Source organism: Myotis brandtii, unplaced genomic scaffold, assembly GCF_000412655.1.
Source record: "Myotis brandtii unplaced genomic scaffold, ASM41265v1 scaffold954, whole genome shotgun sequence".
NCBI classification, from domain to species: Eukaryota; Metazoa; Chordata; class Mammalia; order Chiroptera; family Vespertilionidae; genus Myotis; species Myotis brandtii.
The window spans coordinates 321,654-344,482 of NW_005371937.1; the positions used below are offsets into that span (position 1 = coordinate 321,654).

The 22,829-nt window shown below is 44.7% G+C and overlaps 1 protein-coding gene and 2 long non-coding RNA genes across 12 annotated transcripts in view; 1 reads left to right on the top strand and 2 right to left on the bottom strand.

Annotated features, from left to right (window-relative positions):
• The window catches only part of LOC102245814 (calcium-dependent secretion activator 1), a 247,162-nt gene extending 228,406 nt beyond the window's left edge, over positions 1-18,756 (top strand). For all 10 annotated transcript variants that reach the window (XM_014533224.1, XM_014533220.1, XM_014533218.1 and 7 more), the window contains 2 exons: positions 14,248-14,352; positions 17,557-18,756. In XM_014533224.1, coding sequence (XP_014388710.1) covers positions 14,248-14,352; positions 17,557-17,736 — 285 coding nt within the window. In that variant the 3' untranslated portion in view covers positions 17,737-18,756. The remainder of the gene's footprint in view (positions 1-14,247; positions 14,353-17,556) is intronic.
• LOC106724755 lies at positions 6,887-22,642 on the bottom strand. Its single transcript, XR_001360596.1, has 3 exons — positions 22,632-22,642; positions 21,988-21,991; positions 6,887-6,990 (listed from the first exon to the last, which is right to left on the bottom strand). It is a non-coding gene; the product is annotated as an uncharacterized LOC106724755 (long non-coding RNA).
• Positions 14,830-17,550, bottom strand: LOC102242954. Its single transcript, XR_314704.2, has 2 exons — positions 16,232-17,550; positions 14,830-16,135 (listed from the first exon to the last, which is right to left on the bottom strand). It is a non-coding gene; the product is annotated as an uncharacterized LOC102242954 (long non-coding RNA).
• Positions 22,643-22,829: the final 187 nt, after the last annotated feature.

Genomic DNA, 22,829 nt, shown 5'->3' on the forward strand with positions numbered 1-22,829 from the left:
TGCTTTAATTATGTTCAATTTGTAACAATGAAAATACATCCCGCATATCAGATATTTACATTATGATTCATAACAGTAGCAACATTACAGTTATGAAGTAGCAACGAAAATAATTTTATGGTTGGGTGGTCACCACAACATGAGGAACTGTATTAAAAGGTCTCGGCATTAGGAAGGTTGAGAACCACTGTTTTATCTCATTATTATTGATAATTATTATTATTAATGTCACTATAGAACTTTGTCTCCAAAGTGAATTCAATGGAACATAAGTACCCTAAGAGATATTAATAGGTGGCTCAGGAAAAGTGTTGTTTTTTAGTCAAATACATTTGGAAAATACAAACCAAAGTCAAATGGAGATGTTCTTTTTTTACTGCAGGACTTCTCAGAGCATTTAATATGTTACTGTATGAGTCTGATTGCCGATCGTATTCAGACACAGTGTACAGAATGCCTGTATGTATTCACATACACATTTACAGGCCCGTGAAAAATGCAAAGCTGGGGAAATTTACTGTTAATGTTATTTCCTCTTAAAAACTTGCAACCAAATCCCTCTGGGTGGTTTTGTCCTGTCTGCCTTTAGCCCAACTGATGTTATAAAATAGTAAACGTTCCCCATCACAAATGTTTGAGCTTGTGATGTTCTCCAATTTTCCTCCTCCCAAACTTTGGGGCCAGGAGCTGGAGACCCAGGCTGGGGCAGGGCTTTCCCGCAGCTGGGAGGCCGCTGCCTTTGATGCACAGGCTCTTTGCTTTTTAGTGGGCATTGTTCGGTGTCTTCATAATGTTGTTGAAGGCGTTCCCCACCCCCGCTCGAATCCACAAACTTCTGAACCACCTTGGATTCAAAAGGTGAAAGGCCCTTACTCAAAATTTCAAAACATGTTCTTACCCTGGACAAAGAGGGGAGTAGCCTCTCTCTGGAGCTTTCCAGTCCAAGTTTATGTCACTATTTAAAGAAGTAAAAAGACACAAACTCTCTGGATTGGTTCAGCTGGGCTGGAAGCCCTGCGCTAAGAGGTCACTGGTGTGAGTTACTATGGTAATTGAGTAGTAGCAGCAATAGTTTTGCTCTCATGAGCATTAAAGCACCTAATAATAGGCAAACAACAGTGGTTAAAGCAAGCAGGTAGGATTACTACGTTCCTTTGTCAGAAGTATATAATGTCTTGTAGTCAGTTTTAAAGACTTCTCAACCCCCAAATCCACCCCACCGTCACCTGCTGAGTAATTTTGTGTGCTTAATCTCCTGCCCTCAACTCCGAGATCTCTGCTAATTTGAGGCAAATGGGTATTTCTGACATTAAATAGGGCAGCAAGGAAGCTCTGACCTAGAAAACCGCATTCTAAAGCACCGAGAAAAATATTCCTTTCAATGATGAGGGGGGCGAGCAGCTTTCACTGAAACGGGCGGTTGCAGCCTCCCGAGGAAGGGTTTTTGCAGAACAAGAAAGAAAAGAGAAAGAAAAGAGAAAGAAAGAGAAACTTGCAGACCATCCCCACTCCCAACTTCCCCCATAAAACTTGTCACTTCGCATTGCCATCCGCTACCCCAACAATAATCACTCCGTGCCTATTGCTAATTGCAAGCACAGCTGAGGCCCAGCGGGGAGCCCTTGCACAGTCTCAGGCCTTTATACGAGGCTCAATCTGTTGTATGGCACTTGTTCACACACAAAAAAACTACCAGCAAAGGCAGAAAGAGGCAGAGTCACAGGTTTCTTGTAATCCCTCCGCCTCCCCGCTGGCAGCCCAGCCCTGGAAGCATTCCTGGTTTTGTCCTCCTCTTTACAAAATCCGAAGTGACCTTAAGCTGTGAGCATGTCAGCTTTTGAATGTCGAGCTTCTTCAGGTGCATTAAGGAGCAGGAGGGGGGCTGCATCTGGCTTCTGCGTGTCTGTTTGCAGCACCCCTGGGGCGAGCTGGGGCTTCCTGTAACATGTAAAATATGAGTGTGAACTCAGGGTTCATGGCAAGGAACAGGAGGTCAGGCCTCCGTTCGGATCCAAGTAGACACACTGGGAGTTTGCAGCTGTTTTTCTGTACGTGTAATGACACCACCCCCTCCCCAGCCACCAGGCACCCTAGCGCCGTTTTTTGATAAAATGTGCCACAATCAGTGTGCTACTTGCAGATTTATTCATATCAATTTTTGCAATTTATATATTCAGAGACAAGATTGCTATTTCGGCGACTTTATGTTGGATGTGGTACGTTTGCGTCTAGAGAGAAAGGGGGAAAGAGGTATGGGGCAGGGAGGGTGGGCAAGAGCGAAAAGAAATTAAGTCTGTTCCTTGGGCCACCAGCTGGGGTGTTGTCAAGGAGACAAAGCATCCCGCAGGAGGGTCTGTGTCCCCCTTTTGCTCAGCGGTCACTTTCTGCCCAGACTTGGAGGTGGCACATCTATTGCTTCTGGCCCAGAAGAAGGCCATGAATAGCTCCCCTGAGGAGGAGAGTGGGCTTGGGTGGTGGGGAAAACCCCTCATAGACAAGGCCACCTGAAGAAAGGCCTTCTTCCCATCCTCCCTCAAGGTCAAGAACAGGGTCAAGAAAACCTTGGCCTGGGCCTCCACTGGGGCCTGGCGGGGAGCACCCAGCCCTTCCCGAGTCCCTTGCACCCTCTAAATGACCAGGGAATTGAGCCCGGTGTGACATGCCCACTTGCAGAAATTCTCTCCCCTGCCCGAAGCCTCAGACTGGATTTCCACCGAAGGAGGACATGGTGGAGCGAGCACGGAGATTTAGCCCCCCAGCCTGGGGAATGAATGCTCCTCAGTGGGACGGTGCTAATTGCTGAGCTTGGTGCAAAGATCATTTCGAGGCGTTTAAGAAATACATGATTTTTATTAGTATAACTGTTTCATGTAGGAGTTATTCCTCAGCAAAGGGCAAAAGCTCTGCCAGCCTCGCATTATTAGCCTAATTCTACTTAATTGTTTCCGAGAATAAGGGCTCCCTGAGCACACATTCCAAACCTTAGTAAGTCGGTGGTGGTGGGAGTGATTCCTGGGTGGGGAGCTGCTGCCCTTTGGGGCTGAGGGATGGGGTGTCAGGGCTGAGCGCTGCTGGAACAAATCTGTGCTTGGCAAGTCAGGGGTGGGGGCTGATAAGGGGAGTCTTCGTGAAGACACGAGGTGACGTGACAGTGTGAAAATGTGCCCTTTTTTGTTGTTTGGACCCGTTTCTCTATGAGGATCTCAGTCTTCATCTTGGGGCTTCATTTAATTCTGTTTCACAGATTTAGAAGTTGGCCCCATGGCATGTTTTAAATAAAGCAAATAAATGACTGAGCAAATGTACCAGATTTGTTCTTTGTTCTTCAGTCTCAAAATTTGGCCTGGAGAAATTGTCTCAGTCCTGGTATTAAATAAGATGCCCATGTTCATCTGACAAAGAATGTGGGGTGTGTTGTGAGACATGGCTGTGTTTCCAGTTATTGCTCAATAACTGAGCTTTCTTACGGACGGTTTCCTTTCCAGGGTGGGAAGTGACTTTTCAGTTCCCAGCTTTTTGCTCTAATTATAGCAAAATAAACATAAAATGTACCATGTTGACCATTTCAAAGTGTACACTTCCAGTCGTGTTAAGCACATTCACACTGCTGTGCAACCAGTTTCCAGAACTCTTTTCGTCTTGCAACACTGAACTCTGTCCCCATTAAACAATAGCTCCCATTTTCCTCTTCCCAGCCCCAGGCTACCGCCTTCCCATGTCTCTCTATGAACTTGACTTTCCAGATACCGCGTGGAAGTGGGAATCAGACAGCACTGGTCTTTTGTTCACTGGCTTATTTCAGTTATTTGTACACTACCCTCAAGGTTCCCCCATGTTGTAGCATATGGCAGGGTTTTCTTACTTTTTAAGGCTGAATAATATTCCATGGTGTGTATATATCCCCTTTTGCTTATCTATTCATCTGTCAGGGGACACCTAGGTTGCTTCTACCTTTTGGCTGTTATCAATAATGCTGCTATGAAAATGGGTGTGCAGATATCTCTTGGAGATCCTGCTTTCAATTTTTTTTTACTTTGCATCTGTTCTCTAAAGCTTGATCTCCATCTTTTTATAGAGCACTTACTTAGGTTGTGGGAATGGTGGCAGAGTGGAATCTCTGTTTGAGTTGACTCAGCTTCTGCTTTAGGGAGATATTAATGCCTTCCTGTCTTTGGGTAAACATATGAGTTGATTTGACTTGGTTTTTTCATTGAGAGGTGGCATACCACGTCCAGCAATACCTACTGGAAAGTATTAGAGAAGAAAGCCTTTCAGAGACTGTCGCATCTCCTTGCAGGTAACCACCTGCCATATTGAAACATGGCGTTGGGCAGGATGCAAGAAAACATATGACTAGTTGGGTGTCATACCATCTGATTGATGCAGTGGCAAAAAAAAAAGAAAAGAAAAGAAAAAGAAAACAAAACTCGTTTCTAGTCTGGCTTTGGATAACTTACTAAGATTGCCAAAAAGTAGCTCTAGCCAGGTAGCTCAGTTGGTTTGAGCATTGTCCCAATTCCAAGGTTGCAGGCTTGATCCCCAGTCAGATCAAATAATGAATCATAAATAAGTGGAACAGAACATTGAAATTCCTCTCTCTTTATCTCTCTCTCTCTCTGAAATTAATAGATAACAATTTTAAAATATATTGCCAACAAGTTAATCAAACCACAATTGAAATTCCTCTCTCTTTATCTCTCTCTCTGAAATTAATAGATAAAAATTTTAAAATATATTGCCAACAAGTTAATCAAACCACTTATAAAAACAAAGAACGTGTCTTCCAGAGAGAGTCTCCCATGAGCTTAGCTTTGAATTGTAAACTCTCCTGCTTGATTTGCTTTCAGAAAGGTCCTTCAGGTTCGACTTGCCTTATAGGTCTCCACAGGCAACTGATAGTGACAGCACTGGACTTGGGTTAGAAGACCACAGCACAGTAGGTCAGGAGTCCAAGTATGGAGTCATCATTTTGATCATTCATATGAAATCTCAATACTCAAGACACTTGTTGGTTGGTATTTCTCCACATTTCAGGATTAGAGACTTGAGATTTGGTGTTGAATAGGTAACTACTTATTTCAGCGATTTTCTACCGGTGTGCTGCAAGATTATTTAGTTAGGGACACTGTCTTCTCTTTTCCTTTAAAAATGGCATCAGCCAACACAATAGCCTCCCAGTGTGAATGAATCAAAATTATATCTTTTTCTGTCAGATTGGCAAATAAGAGATTTTTGGTGTGCCACAGACTTAGTCATTGGTTCGTGTGTGCCATGAGATGAAAAAGGTTAAAAATCACTGACTTATTTTAGTGAAAGATTAGTAAAGTAATATGTAGGCACTTTTTAAGGAGGTTAAAATAATATTGCTCCCAAAAGCTAAATACTATATACATTCCTAGAGAAGAAGCAAAAATTTTGAGCAGTAAAGAATTTAAATTACTTTTTAAAAGTTATTTTTTGTTTGCACGATCTCTTCTTAGAAGAAGAAGCTAAAGGCAAAAGCATAGCTGTATACCCTCGGCACCAGGTTATAGAAACCATAGCCAATGGGACCGTGGTTTTCAACAGGGTAACCTGCCTTCCCCATCAGGCTGGATGCATCAGACTTTCAGGGGATGCGATCGCTTCTCGGCCTTTTGGCTAAGATCAAGTGCAGACTTTCAGGGGATGCAGTCCAGAGTTTAGCACCTTGAAGAGCCACGGCACTGGGACAGTTGTACCAAGACTTTAAATAAGTGGAGTTTCAGGCACTCAAAGAATTACAGATGTTGAAAAAAACACCCTCAACTGCGAAGAACCTCTGGGACAGCCTTTCAGGTCATTCCGACAATCTGTAGCCTCTGATTTCCGGGTCTTTGTGCTCTTAGCTGAGCGTCCTGACGCTGCAACTGGGAAATACCCATTTCTGGGAGCAGTTGTTCTGGTAAATCAAATCCTGGATTATGACAACACTCCAATAAGGCAGAAGCACTCAGATGACATGCCCTTTGAGATAAGCCCCGAGGGAGCTCTCACGAGTCCTGAAACCTGCATGCAGTCCTTCAGGGCTTTGCCCGCTTGGTGAGGAAGACGAGCCTGCCAGGGTTTCTTCGGCACCGCCTCTGGGAGTCTGAGTTAGAACACAAATGCAGCCACAGCCTGGCCATCCTTCCACCCGAAAGACACGGCTGTGGAATTGCGGCTCAGGTGAATGAAGCTGTGGCCACTTCGGTAGAAGCGTAAAGAAACCCTGGATGATGCTTTCACGTGCTCTCAAATTGCCCAAATTGTAAGGAAGAAATATGCATTGAAAGCTTCAAACATAAAAGATTTCATTACGGTATTTCAATATATCCGTTTAAATAGGCTGTGGGGGTTTTTTCCTAACTAATTATAACCCACTTTGGTCACAAAAAGCAAAGAGAAGAACTTTGTCACATGGGTGTAGCACAAAGTATTATCTTCCTCTTTGACTCCTTGCCAACAAAGAAAATGCCCTTTCTCCATTAAACACTCTGGGCAAGATACCGAGTGGGAGAAAGGGTACTTTCCAAAGAAAAGATAAAACCCTTCCAGCATTCACAGTGCTTCTTCAGTCCGGAAATTCAGGTTGGTTACCCAGAGGTTACAAATGACCTGTTTGCTCAGACCTTTTTAGAATAGAACCTGCTCAGAAAGCTTTGCACAGCCCTGAGGAGCTTGTACTTAGGGAGGTGTGTTTTCTTACTCATGGTTCAGCTCATCACAGCGAACAATGGGTGCATGTGTGGCACTGTTGTAAACACTCCGCAAATATTAACCCTTTGCGGTCCAATTTTATTTTTGGAATTCAAACAGTCTGGTCCAAATTAATTGACGGGATTGAATGTTGAACCGGTTTGCAGTGTCGACCTCAGCCTCAACGTTGGACCTGCTCCTAGCACCTGGTCTGTCGAGTCAGCCTCGACGTTGGACCTGCTACTAGCGCCTGGTCTGTTGAGTCAGCCTCGACATTGGACCGAAAAGGGTTAACTCATTGAATCCCACAACCCTACATAGTTTTTACTACCATCCCCACTTAACAGAGGAGAAAACTGAGGCAGAGAGAGGTTAACAGGTTTGTGAAGAATCAAACACAGGAGAAGCCCGGTTCAAGGCCATTCTCTTAGCCACTAGGATGCACTGCCCCTCAGCTCTTGAGTCCAGGCTCCATCTCTTGCTAGCTGCTGGACCACTTTACTCTGTGACGTGAGACTATTAATGACAATAAAGACTCAACTCTTTAGAGTTTGGCCAGGAACTATCCAGGCATTTAGTGCTTTGCCTGCCTGCAGTATAATGGCTGGAACATGCCAGTTTCAAAGGAAATACATATTTAGAAGTGAACTAACAATAGAACTCACATCCTTGTGAATTTCCACCCATTCATGCTTAAGATATATTGGACTGAGTCACGAGTTTTTGATCAAAAAAGGTGTGTGTTTGTGCATGATACAATTATTGCTCCTTAGGCCAAATACCATTCAGTTTCTAAAAGAGCTCATGTTTACGATATTGGGCAAAATATTGCCCTCAGTTATAGGCCTGGGAGAACATGTCTTGTTGGAAGTGTGTGCATATGTGGGTGTGTTTTCCTGAAAGTGATACGCTACCGCATGCATGTCACACTCAACAAAATTTTTCTATAAAGAAAATAGCAGCACAGAAAGAGCTGAGTTTTGCACCACACTATTTTCATGAGACTGTCCATATTGTCCCTCTCATAGGGCACCCTGATGACATCTTCTTTAATTTCACAGGAGACTGAATTTCCCCAAGGCTCTACTATATTGCACGCTCCCTGTTCACTGACAATTTTAAAGCTTATGATGTGTAAGTTTTCAGAATCAAAATTTTGATCAGTGTTAGAACTTTTTATCTGCAAAACTTTGTTAGGAAAATTCAATCCTTGAAAACTCAAACTGCCCACAGTGAGAATTTCTCACTTTTTTCCAGTAGCAATTGCTGAGTTACCAACCTAAAAGGAAGTAAGTCAGGCAGGGCTACAGGGGAGAAGAAAAAATATGTTGATTCTTATTACCAAATGGCACCCCTCACCCCCACCCAACTTCTAATCATGTCCCTTAACTGTCAATAGTGATTGACTCTCATCTCTCAGGCCTCTACGGCTATTGAGTGGTTTTCCATGGGAATCCCCCTGACTCCCCACACTGGGCTTAGCAACTTTCTAAGCCCATAAAAAGTAGAATCTGTTCAACACCAAGCCACGCTCTGGCTCTGAGACAGGTTCAACAGCATTATCCTACCCACACACTTCTCCTTTGAGAAGTTCCAAGCGGAATGACTTTGCCCAGGGAACTAGAGCTGTTTCTATATAAACAAGCCATTAGTTTTTTAAAATATTGAGCTTAATAACAGGCTACTTAGTTATTTAATTTATCTATGCCCCCCTTTTTTACAGAGCTGTTAATAGTGTCAACCTCTTATGTAATTACTAGAGGCCCGATGCATGAAATTCATGCAAGGGGCTTGGCCCTCGCAGCCCCGACCGGCCCTCACAGCCCCCTCGAAGCCCCTTCAAGCCCCGGCTTCATCTGGAGGGTCGTTCTGTTGTTCGGTCTAATTAGCAATTAGCTCTTTATTATATAGGATGTAATGCTTGTAGAATGCATAGTGTCTGCATGTTGTAAGGGCTCAGTATTCAACAACTTGGTAGCTATTTTTATTAAGTGTGTGTGTGTGTGTGTGTGTGTGTGTGTGTGTATAACCTTGTGTGAAACAGTACTTTGTTTAAAACAGTAGACTCTGATGTCTTATAGAATGGGCTGGTCTGACAGGTTATGTAAGTTAAGGGGTAAGTTACCCTCATGATTAGTGAGTATGGAAGCACAATGAATAGTTCTACCTCCTTTCAGCCTCGGTTCCTTGTTTCCATTGCCACTCGTGTGATACATGACTTGCTCTGAAAACAAGTGAGTCATTAACAGTAAGGTCTCTTTAGGACATCAAATTAACATCCAGATGGGGATCTAAGTGGAGGTGACCATGGTCACTGTAGTGATGCTCCATCTTGTTGATTAGGGACCTTCCAAATCCAAATGAAGGTCCATTTTCTGTGACTCTATATTGTCCAGTGAGGTGTGAAGTATCTGTCTTATCTCTCAACCCTGCAGCTTCTCTTAGAGATAAAGTTTCCAGGGGAACAGTGAACCTAAGGGTGGGGAGGAGGGAGGCACATGAGTCACTTCTCAGTTGCAAAATTTTGGAACTTCTCAGTTTCAAGAAATACAGGAATCAAAAAAATAATATTGTAATACAACATTTTAAAAAATCAGAATTAATGCCAAAAACCCATGAGGAACAAACTATCAAAATATTAATTAAAGACAGTATCCAATCCTGTGCTTGCAAAGACCCTGCCTCTCTTGCTTCTCCCTAACCTTGGTTATTGTGCAGCCTGACACTGCAGAGGAGACATGTTATGTGTAAGGGTGCTCTGCACGGTGTGTGTGTTTGCAGGGCAGAGTGTGTGACCTGGTATACCTGCATGTTAGTGACCTAAGCTTCTACTAGACATAAATCCAGAATACGCCTTTGTGCTCCATATTGAAAGTACTTATCTACACTAATAAAAGAGAAAGATGCAAATGGACCATACCTTTGTGACGCCCATCAGCCAATCAGGAGTTAGTATGCAAATTAACCCAACAACGATGGTGGGTTAATTTGCATACACAGGTGCTGAGCGGCTGGGGGCGGTGCGGACCTCTGGGCAGTGTGGGAAGGCAGAAAGGTGGCTCCAGCCCAAGCTAAGGCGGTGCCGGCAGCCAGGGGAAGGAAGGCCCATTCTTGCATGAATCTTCATTCATTGGGCCTCTAGTATCTATTATATTTCTGAGAGTAATAGTAGCAAAGGTGGCTACATTTTGTTGAGTGCTTACTATGTGACAGCTGTTCTGTGAGGCATTGTATGTAAAGTAATGGTCTCTTTAATGCTCGCAGTAACCCTATGAAGTAGGGACCGGTATTCACCCTGAGAGGAAAGTGAGTCAGAAAGTCAAGTCGCTTGCTTGAGCTTACCCAGACAACAGGGGGCAACCCAAGACGAAGCTGTAACTTACCCACTCAGGGTTTGAATCTAGATCAGCATACTTAAAAATGTGCTTTATGCCTCCAGAATGGTTTAGTCGGTTTGGGTGATGGCCTATCAGAATTGCATTGCTAAGAGCTAGCCATGTGTCCTTTAAGACTTATGCTTGCCATTCCAGAGATACGCATTAGGAATCATTTCCCCCTGCACCACACGGCTTTCCCCAGTGCCTGCTCTGCTTCTCCTTTGTTTTCTGGTGTTTGTTGGGAGGAAGGGAGGAAGGAGAGAGAGTGAGAGGAGGGGGGAAGATGATGACGATGGTGATGGTGGTGGTGGCGATGGTGGCAGCATTTACCGAGGCCTTTATCACATGCCAGGTACTGTGATGAGGGTTTTACGCACGTGACTTCATTTAGTCATCAAAAAGGCTAGGAAAGACTGGTTAATCCCCATTTTTTGGTCAGAAAACTGAGTCTCTGAGAATGTAAGTAACTTGTCCAAGGTCACAAACTCAGGCAAGGGACAGGTAAGGTCTGCGCTCTTACTGCCCACATTGTAGGATGGAAGGAAGAAGAGCTAAATGGCACTGTATTAGATTAGCCTCCAGCCCGTCTTCGAGCCCTCGGAAGTGGTTGCTGCTCCTGGAGCAGTCCCCAACTTTCCCAGGGCCCGGTTGTCCTGCGGGCCACAGCTATGACCAGCGTCCTTTCTGGTTCCAACTACCAAACCCTTCCAGGATATCCCCAGAGGACATACTGTACAGCTGTCGAGGGTGCTGGGATTTTATTTCTCCAGTGCTTTTTTAGGATAAAATAGCCTTACTTAGGAAGTTTCCAATGAATATACCCAAGTTAAGAGCAGGCAGCAAAGGAGCCGCGATTATACTTAAATACTCAGTGCATGTCATCAGCTCACAATTTTTATTCCTAAGGATTTAGAGAACATTTTGCCAAAACTGTAGTGCCCAGGTGTTAGAATATCTCTGGAAAAGGCTTATCTGAACCACAGAGAAAACAAAATGGGAAGAACTAAAAATGTTGTATTAATTTCCTCTTCAGAAGAATCATAACAAATCTGCTATATTAGCATCAATCTCAACTAAAGCAAACCTGGCGAGTAAGCCCTGTAAATTGCATGAGGATGCACAGGAGCCACCCAGAGGCCAGGAGCTGGCTGATCACTGTTTAACAACGGGCTTTCCAGGAGGGAGAATGCCCTGGTCTGTGCCGTTAGCCTATTACCATGGTGTAAATATTCCCACCATGGCCTATTTCCTGCCTACCAAGGTGCTACCCTGGATGTGAAGCTGGGAAGAGATGCACGGGACTAGCTCTCCTGAAGAGCACACCATTGTTCTAGCCTCTCAGGGAGGAGTGATCAGATGAGCCACTATTTCAGTCTGTGCTTAATCCTGGAGAATTGGCCTCGCTCTCTGTGTGACCTTGGGCCAGTTGCTTCACCTCTCTGGGCCTTTGTTTTCTCCTTTGCAAAGGATAATATGAAAGGTCCCTTTCCCCTCTGCCATTTTAAAGTTCTAGAAGGCAGTGACTCCGGCTTTCTCCAACATCCAAATGCCTCTAAGCGCCTTTGCAGAAAACCAAGTTAGCACCGTGCTGCGCCAAACGGGCCGCCAACTTCATCTCCTGAGCAGAAGGTTTGGAAGGAGCGACTTCTCCCTTTTGCCTCTTTAAATGTGTAGCCAATGGGGCATCATCCACTTTTTACACTTCTCTTGCTGGATGTGAGATCCAGGAGGAATGGATGTTCCAGGGCTTGCTTGCTCTCCTGGGGTGGGAATCTGTGCGTGTGATCCACGGAGCCGCTGCGCTCTGCGGGGCCGCCCCGCCACCCTTTCCGCAGTGGGGCGCGTCCTGATGGTGCTCTACCTTTGTGTGTGTTTATTTTTTACTCCCTCGAAGCCATTTACAAGAAGGGGAGCCACTCTTGTAAAACAGGGGTGGGGGTCGTTATTTTTTCCTGGAAGGTGGCACGTCTCTCAGCAAAGAGAAAAGGCATGTCGCCCAAGGCTTGCTGGCAGTGAGCGGAGCCAGCGCCGCTTTGCCTGTTGTCACAGCCAAAGCAAAATGCCACCTCTGCCTGGAAGCCAGAGCGCCGCATTCCTCTTTGTGTCCCTGAGAGGCACCATCGTAAGGCCCTGGGCTTGCAGGTCTGGCCAGGAGGTCATCCGGGCCCCTTGAAGGTCATCTTTCATCCCCAGGAGCTGGGGGTGGAGGGTATAGACTATAGAGGGATTGCTCATAACTCTCAAAATAGGTTACCCGAGTCCCCAGGTTGCATGTCAGAAACAGCCAGTAAATGTGGAATTTGAGGTTTGGGGTGAACACAAGAGCATCCCCAGTTGCCCAGAGTAAGGTCACGCCAGTGACCCAGTGACACCCCTGTCCCTGGGCCTCTTCCTAACAAACCCAAATCCAGTGACAGCACAGGCTCCAGATCCCAAGGCAGGAGGTGCCAAAAACACCCCAATAACCACTACCCCCCCTGAAAAAAAGTTTCCGTAACATGTTCTCACTCCTAGAGGGGAAAACCTGTCCATGCCTGAAGCAGCCTGACCCGGCAAGTGCCCCTCCACGGAGGGGAGCGCAGATCTCAAGACAGAAACCCCCACCCTCACCGCCTGCTCCCTGGGGAGGGACAGAAGGTGCCTCCCCCGACAGCGTCGCCTCCTGATCTTTAAAAGAGCAGAAGTTGGCGGCGAGGCTGCGGCGCTGCCTTGACTGGGGCGTGTGGTCTCTGATGGCGGCTGGGCTCCAAGGAGAGCGCAGTTGGCTCTGCTGAGGAAGGAGCCCAGACATAAAAGATCTGAGAGAGGCCGCTGAGCGCCATGGCTGAGACACTGCCGCTTCTTGCAAGGTGAAACTTGGCAGCTCTCCCTCGCAAGTAAAAACCCAAATTAATTTTCTTTAAGAAAATTAAGTCAGAAACAAGGCTTGGGAAAAACTGTGAGTGTTAGGCATAAACTGATTTTGGATGATCTTTAGGTGAGAAAGGGTGGAGTTACCCTCAGAAACATGTTTTTATTTATGCTTTTCAGATCCCCACTGGTGTGCAGTGTATGTGCGTGTGTGTGTGTGTGTGCATATGTATGTATGTGTGTTGGTTAGCATGAGCGTGTGCATCGTCTCAATTCTCTAACCACTCTTCTTTTCTTTTTTTTTTTTTACATCTTTTCTGTGCCCAGTTCATATAGATGCCCAATAAATAACTCCATAGGTCCATCCACACCTTTTCATTTTATTTGTAAATTGTTTGGTATAAGCGGCAATGCGTAATGAAACCTGGTGAAGTTTAAAAGATTAGATTTTTTTTCATACTGACACTTCATAACACTGTTCATATGTCTCCGAGTGAGATTTATGAATATATGAGCAGTGCTGCAGAATTAAACCGCACCAGAGACTTCCTGCTCCACAGGGGTGGCAGTCTAAAGTGACACAGCTTCAAGCATTTTTCACAGACAAGAAGCAAAATTTAACCCCCTTCAGGGGAAGTATGATTTCAACAGCTTGAAATGAGCTCATTTCTAGATGGTTTTTTTTCTCTCATCTTCCATAATTTTTTGGTGTTAAGATTAAAACAGATTGCACAGCCCATGTAAGGGCACGGAAGAGGCCCAGAGTATAATTTGGCCATTAAAGAGAAACCCTCTTTCATTGTCTTGATCCAAATACCCCAGCGAGGAAAATGAAAGTAAACTTGGTCCTAGATTTTTTTAAGGCTCTTAACCATGATTCTTGGAATTGTCCTTAGCAGACGAAGGCTGGATATTTCAAAAGGTAAGTAGTAAGTGGCATCAGTTAGCTCAATGGAGAAGCCCTATCTCCTGGGCACCAAGACAATAGCATTAGGAAATAAACAGAGACTTGCGTCTCCAGTGAGTAAAACTGACCAACAAAACGGAGAATCAGAAGAGAAAGTGTGATCTATATGAATTGATCATACAGTACACGAGGTGTCCATAGTGGAGGGATTCTGTTTTACATTCAGAGTCCAGACCCATCTCTTTTAGTCTGGTCTGGTCTCTTGAGATTGTGTGTCAATGATTGTTCATGATCTCTATGCTCTTGAATCCTCTTTAACCATTTTGCTTCCCCTTGGAACGGAGTGGGGTGCCTGCCCCTCTCTGCTCTATAAACGCCCATGACGTGTCGCTGGAGAACTTTTGTCTCTCTTTTCAGCAATGGTACAACAGCTCCATGAGTGTGATCTGCACCTGGTTGACGGACCGGATGGACTTACAGCTTCACATTTATCAGTTGAAAACACTAATTAGGATGGTAAAGGTAAAAGAAAAGCATTCTTCTTCTTTGCAAATAGCTTACTGAAATGCGTTTCATTGGCAAACTGCAGAACTTCCTTAACACAAGGAATGTGGGTTTACATTAAAACAAGATGATTTCCACAACAGTATCTCATGCAAGAAAAACCTCTCAAGTTATTGTGGGATGCATGGTTCATTTATTGCTCAGACGGCAAAGGAAATTTTAAGAGAAAAGAATTTGACATGTTTTCAAGGCTGCAAAGGTACTTTATGTATTTGCCATGTAAAAATACCACAGGGGCCTTCGCACCCTTTGCATTATACTTTCAAAAGCTGGCTTTTGGTACCACGATGCTAATCACGTCAGTTACCAATTTTATTTATGGTTGAATTAAATATGTTTTTGCCACAATTGATTTAATAGAAATATTTACCCCCAGCTATTTCTAAAATATGTCCTGAGATCATTATCAGGATGCAAATCAATATTGTTCTGTCGTTAATTGAAGTAGTTTCTCTGACAATGCCTGCGTGCGACCCAATGGAAAGGCTCACAAAGGTGAGATCACATACCCTGAAAGTAGCTTTTCTCCTGTTCTTGCGTGTGTGCCTTGGACTAATGATAATTATTTCAGCGTGAAATCTCAGTGGTTTACATGAAATAATAAGATCACAGAAGGGGGTAAATACGTTTTTGATCATTTCAGTTTCCATTCGATGCTTCTCTGTAGCAGGTTTAAAAACAGTTGTATGCAAAAGTCTCACTCAAAGTCTCTTTCAAAATATGTTAGCAATAAAACGTAGCTGAATTTATATTTCTTAACAGTTTGCCAAAGGTCCCTCCACCCCTGCTACCCTACCCCCTCCCCGATCCCCACCTCCTTTTCTTAGTCTCCTGCGGATTAGCACCATTTCACTGAGGTGCTCCTCTCCCCAGTGCGGACAAAACCAGCTACTGTTCTGTTGAGTGTAATTATTATCATCTGTGAGTGATCTGGCAGTGTCTACCCAGGGGAGGTTACAGCAGTGCACTGCCGCTCTTAAAGAAGAATATGTCCACTCGAACTGTGCCCCAACAGAATTTTCACATTTTTTTATTTCAGTTCCTTAAAGCAAATTCACTTAGCCATATTGTTTGACTACCTGAATTCCATTTTCTGGGTATAAATTCTCTTTGGGGAATTTCTGTTTGACCCTACTGAATAGACATGAAAAGGAGACATTAATTTTAATATTTTAAAATATCTTCCCACTACTAATATCTCTAGGTCTATGTTGGGAATATTGGAATTAGCACTATTTTATTAAGAAAAAAAAAATATGTCAGAGAGGAGGTTTATTCTTAGCCTTCTGGAAAAAAAAAAAGACATGAACCATAGAGGAGGGACACAGAAACATCACTGTCAAAGGACCCCTTCACTTTTGTCAAAAGTGGGCCTGACCGCCCTTAACTAGAGCCTCAGTATGGGGGGGGGGGCGGAATTCGCCTCCTCTTTACAAAGTACGTTACCCAGAGTCTCCTTCTCCGAGGCAGACGTCAGAAGGTAACTGGCTTGCTTTCCCGCCTCTGTAGGTATCCACCCAGCCATTCATTATTCAGCAGCATTTCCTCATCCATCCAACATGGGACAAACATTAGTTGAACTTATATAGTACAAGATGGAGGACTGAAAAGTAATGAGATGCAGTCCTGCCCAGCTGGAGAACACACTGCTCTGGATTACGCATAAAGGGGAGAACACTCAAGTGCTTTCCACCTTTTAAAACAAGTTATGCTAAGTGTCCGCAGGATAAATGAAAAGTAGCTCTGGAATACGCATAAAGAGGAGAACACTCAAGTGCTTTCCACCTTTTAAAACAATTAAGTTATGCTAAGTGTCCGCAGGATAAATGAAAAGTACAAAACAAATCAGGTTAACTGCCTGGTACCTGGTACCTACATCTACCCAGCCTCCTGGCTTTGCCCCTCAAGGTGAAGACAGTTCAGGTAGCTACCTAGAGAGCTAGCATGTCCATCCACACTTAGGATGACCTTCTAACTTAGTGTCAGAACCAGGTCACTTTTCAGGGGGAAAGCAGGTGCTATGAAAAATCAGGCCGGATCAGCAGGTATAAGCTGGCCAAGTAGACATGGAGTCATCCTGTCAATCATCTTATATGATTGGCCTTTGCAAGCTGGATGCATTCGCTAGTTAACTGTGCAGTCATTACAATGCATGACCTTCAGGAGGGGTTGACACTGGGACCGGGACACTATGCCTGCTTTAGAGGGCGTTGCAGTGTGTCCCCGGTCCTTCTCTCGCTCCCGTAACAAGTTCCCCACGTCAGTAGGGAAGCAAACAGCAGACTCGCAGCTAAATGAGATGCAGTGTGACGGGAAGAGCGGTAGCTAGAGAGAGACTCTCTCAGTGCAATTCCCTATGAAGGAGACGACAGCCAGATGCTTCTGGTCATGTTCAATTAACGCTAAGGGATTTCTAGAAAAACAGTCCGTGGGCTACCTAAGGAAATCCGAGAGAAATTGCCTGGAGGAACAAAGAAAGAGTCTGTGGTACAGTAATCCCAAACCAGTCATCTTGAAAGGGGGCCAGATTTCTTCCCTGAGACCCTGAAGTTGTGAGCGGAAGAGACGTGCTTCTTTCCCAAGGAGACGAGACACGAGTCACATGCCTGCAACATGCGGGCGAGGCTCTAGCGCTCCGTCTCCCGCAATCCTTGCTGCGCCTAATAGGCTTCCCACACCACATGCATATGTCTGTCTTGTGAGTGAGACAGAGGGCCATGCAGTTACGAGCCTCAAAAATACTAAAGACCAGACTGCAACACGAATCGCAAAATACCATAATCACTCGATCCATAATTTATATGCTAATAGCCCCTTATACTGTCTCTCATATCCTATTATAATAACGTAAGAGAAAGAACCAGACCCCCCCCCCCCAAAAAAAAAGGAACCAAAACAATTCTGGAACATTTCCCTTTATGGAACTGAATAAACACAAGCTTATGTTCTTTGCTTTGTCTCATCTAATACAGTGTATCCTGTCACAGTGTCTCATTTTCTGTCACTCAACAAGTCTGTTTCGGTGCCAGTGCAATCTGAGCGTGGTGGCTTTTCATTTGACCACGCGTGAAGTGTGACTGCGGCTGACGGCCAGTGTTCTCACACCCCACCTGCTCTGTCCTGTCCCTCCCCTCCCTTATCCCTGCATCTCTTCCTCCCTAGAAAACCTACAGGGACTTCCGATTGCAAGGGGTCCTGGACTCGACCTTGAACAGCAAGACGTATGAAACCATCCGGAACCGTCTCACTGTGGAGGAAGCCACGGCGTCAGTGAGCGAGGGCGGCGGCCTGCAGGGCATCAGCATGAAGGACAGCGACGAGGAGGATGAAGAGGACGATTAGAAGGCCCGGGCCTGGACCCTGTAACCAATGCATGTCCTTAGTCTGTTAGTTACCCCCTTAGGGAATTTTCTGTCCCCCACCACGCCCATGAGATGTTTACCAATACAATTGCCATTTTAGCTCTGTGGTATCAAGATTAGCAAATGACCTTCAAGCCCCCCCATCTCCTGACCCACGACTATATGTTTACAGCGATCTGGAGCACCATTCTTTAAGTCCTGTTCATGGAGACCACGTAGTCCCACTGCTAGGCGTGTCCCTTTGCCAGCAAAGTCCAATGATGCTTCATTAACGTACCGTGTATGCGTTGACAGTGAATGGATGTGAGGGCCAGTTCACCCCGTACTTTCACTTCTTTGTTTCACGTATGTGGATGTCAGTTATTTAAATGAGTATAATAAATATTTAATTAAGACACATAGTTCCGCTTTGTTTTTTGAGAAACAAGAGGCAATGCTCCAACAACCAACGTTTGGTTCTCTCTGTTCCCTTCAAGCTAAACAATGAACCCCTGGTGACCTTGTTACCACCCTTTCCTTTCTCCTCATAGTTAGCCAAAACAGGATGGCTACGTACCTGTAGGTTGATCCTCCTCATTGCCATGGCAAAGGTTATCCTACCGAGACTCCACATCAAGCACAGTTCCGAGCAACTGTCTTCTGTCCAACTTTATCCTATTACATGTTACATTATGCTTTTCTGTTTCAATAACCGTGTATGTAAAAAAAACTGAGTATTTAAATTACAACCCTAGGCTATACCTGTGTTTATAATAAGATATGGGTATTTCCCTCAGTAGACTGTAACCATGATTTCAATGGTTTGGTTCCACCTGTTTTTTATATCTGTCATGTACATTGCATTTTGACCTGTAACTGCACGACCCTGGGGTCCGCTGCAGAGCTCTTTCTTTCTGTGTAAACTAGTGGATCCATCCTGCTTTTGCCTTATATAAAGCCTACAGTTATGAAAGTGTGAACAACTGTGGCTTCTCAATAAAGAACTATTCAAACGTCCGAAGAATACACTTGTGAGTCTTTTTTCCTCTGTCTCCTGGAGTCAGAACTGAAACACATGAAGCGGGAAGAGGTGGGGACGGGAGGGAGGAATGGTTTTCTTAGCGCGCTCTCGCACCTGCTAGACTGGGTCGTTTTCTGAGCTCGTCTGCACGAGGGACAGCCGGAAACTTGGTGGATTCAGCCTCCACTGATGCAGAGTCTGCGGGCATTTGGACATGTTGGGCAGATTACACTTGCATTATAGGATAAATAAGGGTTTGCTAAGCAAGGGAGTCGTGTAAACGAGAGAAATGTTTCTCCTGTGCGCAGAGAAGGCCAACAAACTGTTTTTAAGCACCACTTTAACAGCAGTGTTTGCATTCAAACAAAGCGTGTGCCAATTATATATGATTCTTATATATTTGTTACAGCATTTTACAGGATTCTCTACGATGTGGAGCCCGTCTCTCTTTCCCCAGCCTTGTCAGCAATGTAATCACCTGGGTCTGAAGGAAACCAAGGCGGCGTTGCCTGGTCTCTTTCATCTGTGATTGTCCCTAAATCAGGCTGACCTTGCCTGGAGCTGACCGAGGTTTAGGCGAAATGACCACTTTTCCAATAGGACCAGGCACAGTGCTCACCACTTGCTCTCTACAAACCAACCCCTCTGAATAGCACCTCCCACTCTTGTTTAATCCTCGACGTCTGCAGGTGCAAATCACAGTGCTCCTTGCCCTTGGTGGGATTATAAGAATAACTCTCACGTATTGAGCAGCTCTTCTATGTCAGGCAATCTGCATATATTACCTCATTTAAATATCACAACAAACTTGAGAGGAGAGGACTGTTATTATCCTGCTTGTAAATGAGAACATTGAAATGAGAAAGGTTAAGGTAACTTGCCCAACCTTGGCCCAACTCCCTGTAGAAACGTGAATCCAGAGGACCTGGTGCTACGAGAGGTGGGATGCATCATTCAGGTGGGAACAATCTTTGCCCAATGGCACCACGTTAAGTCAGTGTGACAACATTTTTATCAAGTTATTTGTATTATGTTCTGAGTTGCAAATTAAAGCATATTTCCTGCAACAATGACAAACAATTAAAAAAAATGTGCAAGTAAAGAGGAAGCATCTGCCTACTGTATGAAAGTGGAAAAGAAAAAATGCTCAGGAACTCTGGGAGAGAGCAAACTGAGCGAGTCAGATAACTAACCTAAAGACACGATCCAGGAGGCATAAAGAGACCCAAGTCATAAAGACTGTCTCTAAAACCAAGGCTAAAACATTTCCAGGAGACTTCCTCACAGCCTCCCAGTGAGGGGCGTGGTGAGTAGTGGTTCCGGAAGGGGGCTGTGGGGAGGACGTGGCATCAGAAGAGATCAGAGAGGAAGGACTGGCCAAGGTTAAGTCACGATTATCCTAGACACTCAAAGCTGAGAAGGAGGCAGTGTTGGTATCTTGATCTTTCTTTTTTTTTATTCCTTCGGGACAAAATCTTAAGTTTTCTGTTCTTTGCTTTTCATTATTTTTTATTAAAATATAAGACATACAGAAGAGTGCACAGATCTTAAGTGTACAGCTCAGTGATTTACCACAAACAGAACACACTCATGGAACACCACCAGGTCATAAACAGAAGGTAATGGACACCCCCAGGCATACCGATGCCCAGGCCCTTTCCCCATCTCTACCCCCTCCTTACTCTCCAGGGGTAACCACCATCCTGATTTCCAGTTGCATTCGTTGAATTGAACCCTTACATCATTAGAATCACAGCATATATTCTCTAGTGTCTGTTTTCTTTTAGCTCTACATTAGATTGTTGGTGTAGCTGTGGTTCATTTCTTTTCAACTACTCTATATTCCAAAGTATGACATTACCACAGTTTATTTATTCATGTGAAAGTGTGTTGTTGTTTTTTAGTTTGGGGCTATTAGGAATAATGCTGCCACGAATTTCATTGCACATGTCTTTTGATGCAATTGCCTGGTGATGGGTAAAGGCATGTTCATTTTTAGGAGACACTGCCAGTTTTCCATGGAGGTGAACAGAGTTATACTCTCACCAGCAGGGAAGCAACATCCTGGCAACACTAGGTATTGCCACTCTTTTTAATTTTTATCATCTTGGTAAGTGGTGTAGTGGTGTATAATTGTAGTTCACTTGATTATAAAAATGGAGTCCATACATATGCTTTATAACATATGTATGAGCAGTGGGTAGTCTCTCTTGGGAAACTCGTGTTTCTCCCCACCCCCCTTTTTTATTTTAGAGAGAGGTAGGTAGAGGGTGAAAGAGAGATACAAACATTGATCATTTGCCTCCCGTATGCACCCTGACTGGGAATCAAACCCTCCACGTAGGCATGTGCCCTGACTGGGAATCGAATCCTCGACCCTTCGGTGCACAGTGAGGCATAGAGGTGTTGATGGAAATGTTAACCTGATGGAAAAGCATTCACTGTATAACAATCAGGGCACATACTGATCGGCACTGCCAGAAACAGCCAGGCTCTCAACCTTCCTAATGCCGCGACCCTTTAATACAGTTCCTCATGTTGTGGTGACCCCCAATTTCATTGTTACAAATTGAACATAATTAAAGCTTAGTGATTAATCACAAAAACAATATGTAATTATATATGTGTTTTCTGATGGTCTTAGGTGACCCCTGTGAAAGGGTCGGGACCCACAGGTTGAGAACCGCTGCGTCTAACCCCTCTCTCTCATCAGCCAGCAGGACCTTTCTAAAAGGCAAGTGCCACCTGTCCCTCCTTCAGTTGAAAGCATCCAGTGGCTCCCCTCACTCGTGGAATGAATCCTAAGGTCACTAAGGTGGTGTGCACGGCCATGCCCACCCCTCCAGCTTCCTCTGTTAACGCTGCTCCTCTTACTCCGGGTGTCAGCATCCGCCACCATCTTTCACTTCTTCCTGTGCACCATGTTTCTTCCCACCTGGGACCCTCCCCCTCAGCACCTCATCTCATCCTTCAAATCCAGCTAATTTGGCTTCCCCAGAAAGCCTTTCCAAACCCCACCCTCAAGTCTGTGTCCATTTCCCTGGTAAACACCCTAACACTCTACTTCTCTCTCTGCGTTTCCATCACACTCTTCATGCCTGGGTATTTGCAGAACTGCATGTTGCATGCAGCATTTCTCTGACTCAGGAAGGTGTGGCCTGTACCAGTTCCCCTACTCTACCTTCATTGCATCTACTAAATCTACGACTAATAAGTGAAATCTACACGTACAAAACTGTAGATGATCTGATTACTATTCCCTTAGAACCTTTAGTCTAGGTCAGTGGTTGACAAACTCATTAGTCAACAGAGCCAAATATCCACAGTACATCTTCAAAATAGACTCAGCCAGACCGAAAACCGACTTCTGTGCATAGGCCAAGAAGTTTCAATCGCACTGTACGTGCGTGCCCGCACATGGTATTTTGTGGAAGAGCCACACTCAAGGGGCCAAAGAGCCGCATGTGGCCCACGAGCCGCGGTTTGCCGACCACTGGTCTAGGTAATATGAATCTTCAAAGGATTCAAGTAGATTAACTACTAGAAGATTCAGAGGGGGGAGAAGAAAGGATGGCTTCTAGCAGAGGCGGGCCTTGCAGAGCACAGAGAGAGGACAGGAAAGGGTGTAAACGAAAGCAGAGAGAGCTGAGGGGATGTGCCCCTTGGCTGAAGCTGTTTTCTTCTTTGATGCATTCCCAGTGCAGCTAGTAAACGCTCAACAAGTACATGTTGACTTAAGACGGCAATGACTATGCTCAGGGTGCTAGAGAAGGTTTGTGCAGGGCGTTGGGAAAGACTAGGGTGGGAAAGGTGGGTTCAGGTTTCAAAGGAGGACATTTAGTTTCACCGAGTTTGGGTTTGTCTGTCTGAATAACAGAGCTAACCAGGATTTTTATTTTTTCAAAATATTTAGAGACATTTTTTAAGTTTAAAAAATCAAATAGAGAAGAATTATATGAAACAAAAAGTTGAAGCCTCTTCCTTCCCCAACCCATTTCCCCAAAGTAGCCATTGCTAACAGATGGGCACATATTCTTCCACATATGTTCAAATCACATACATATATATTGGAG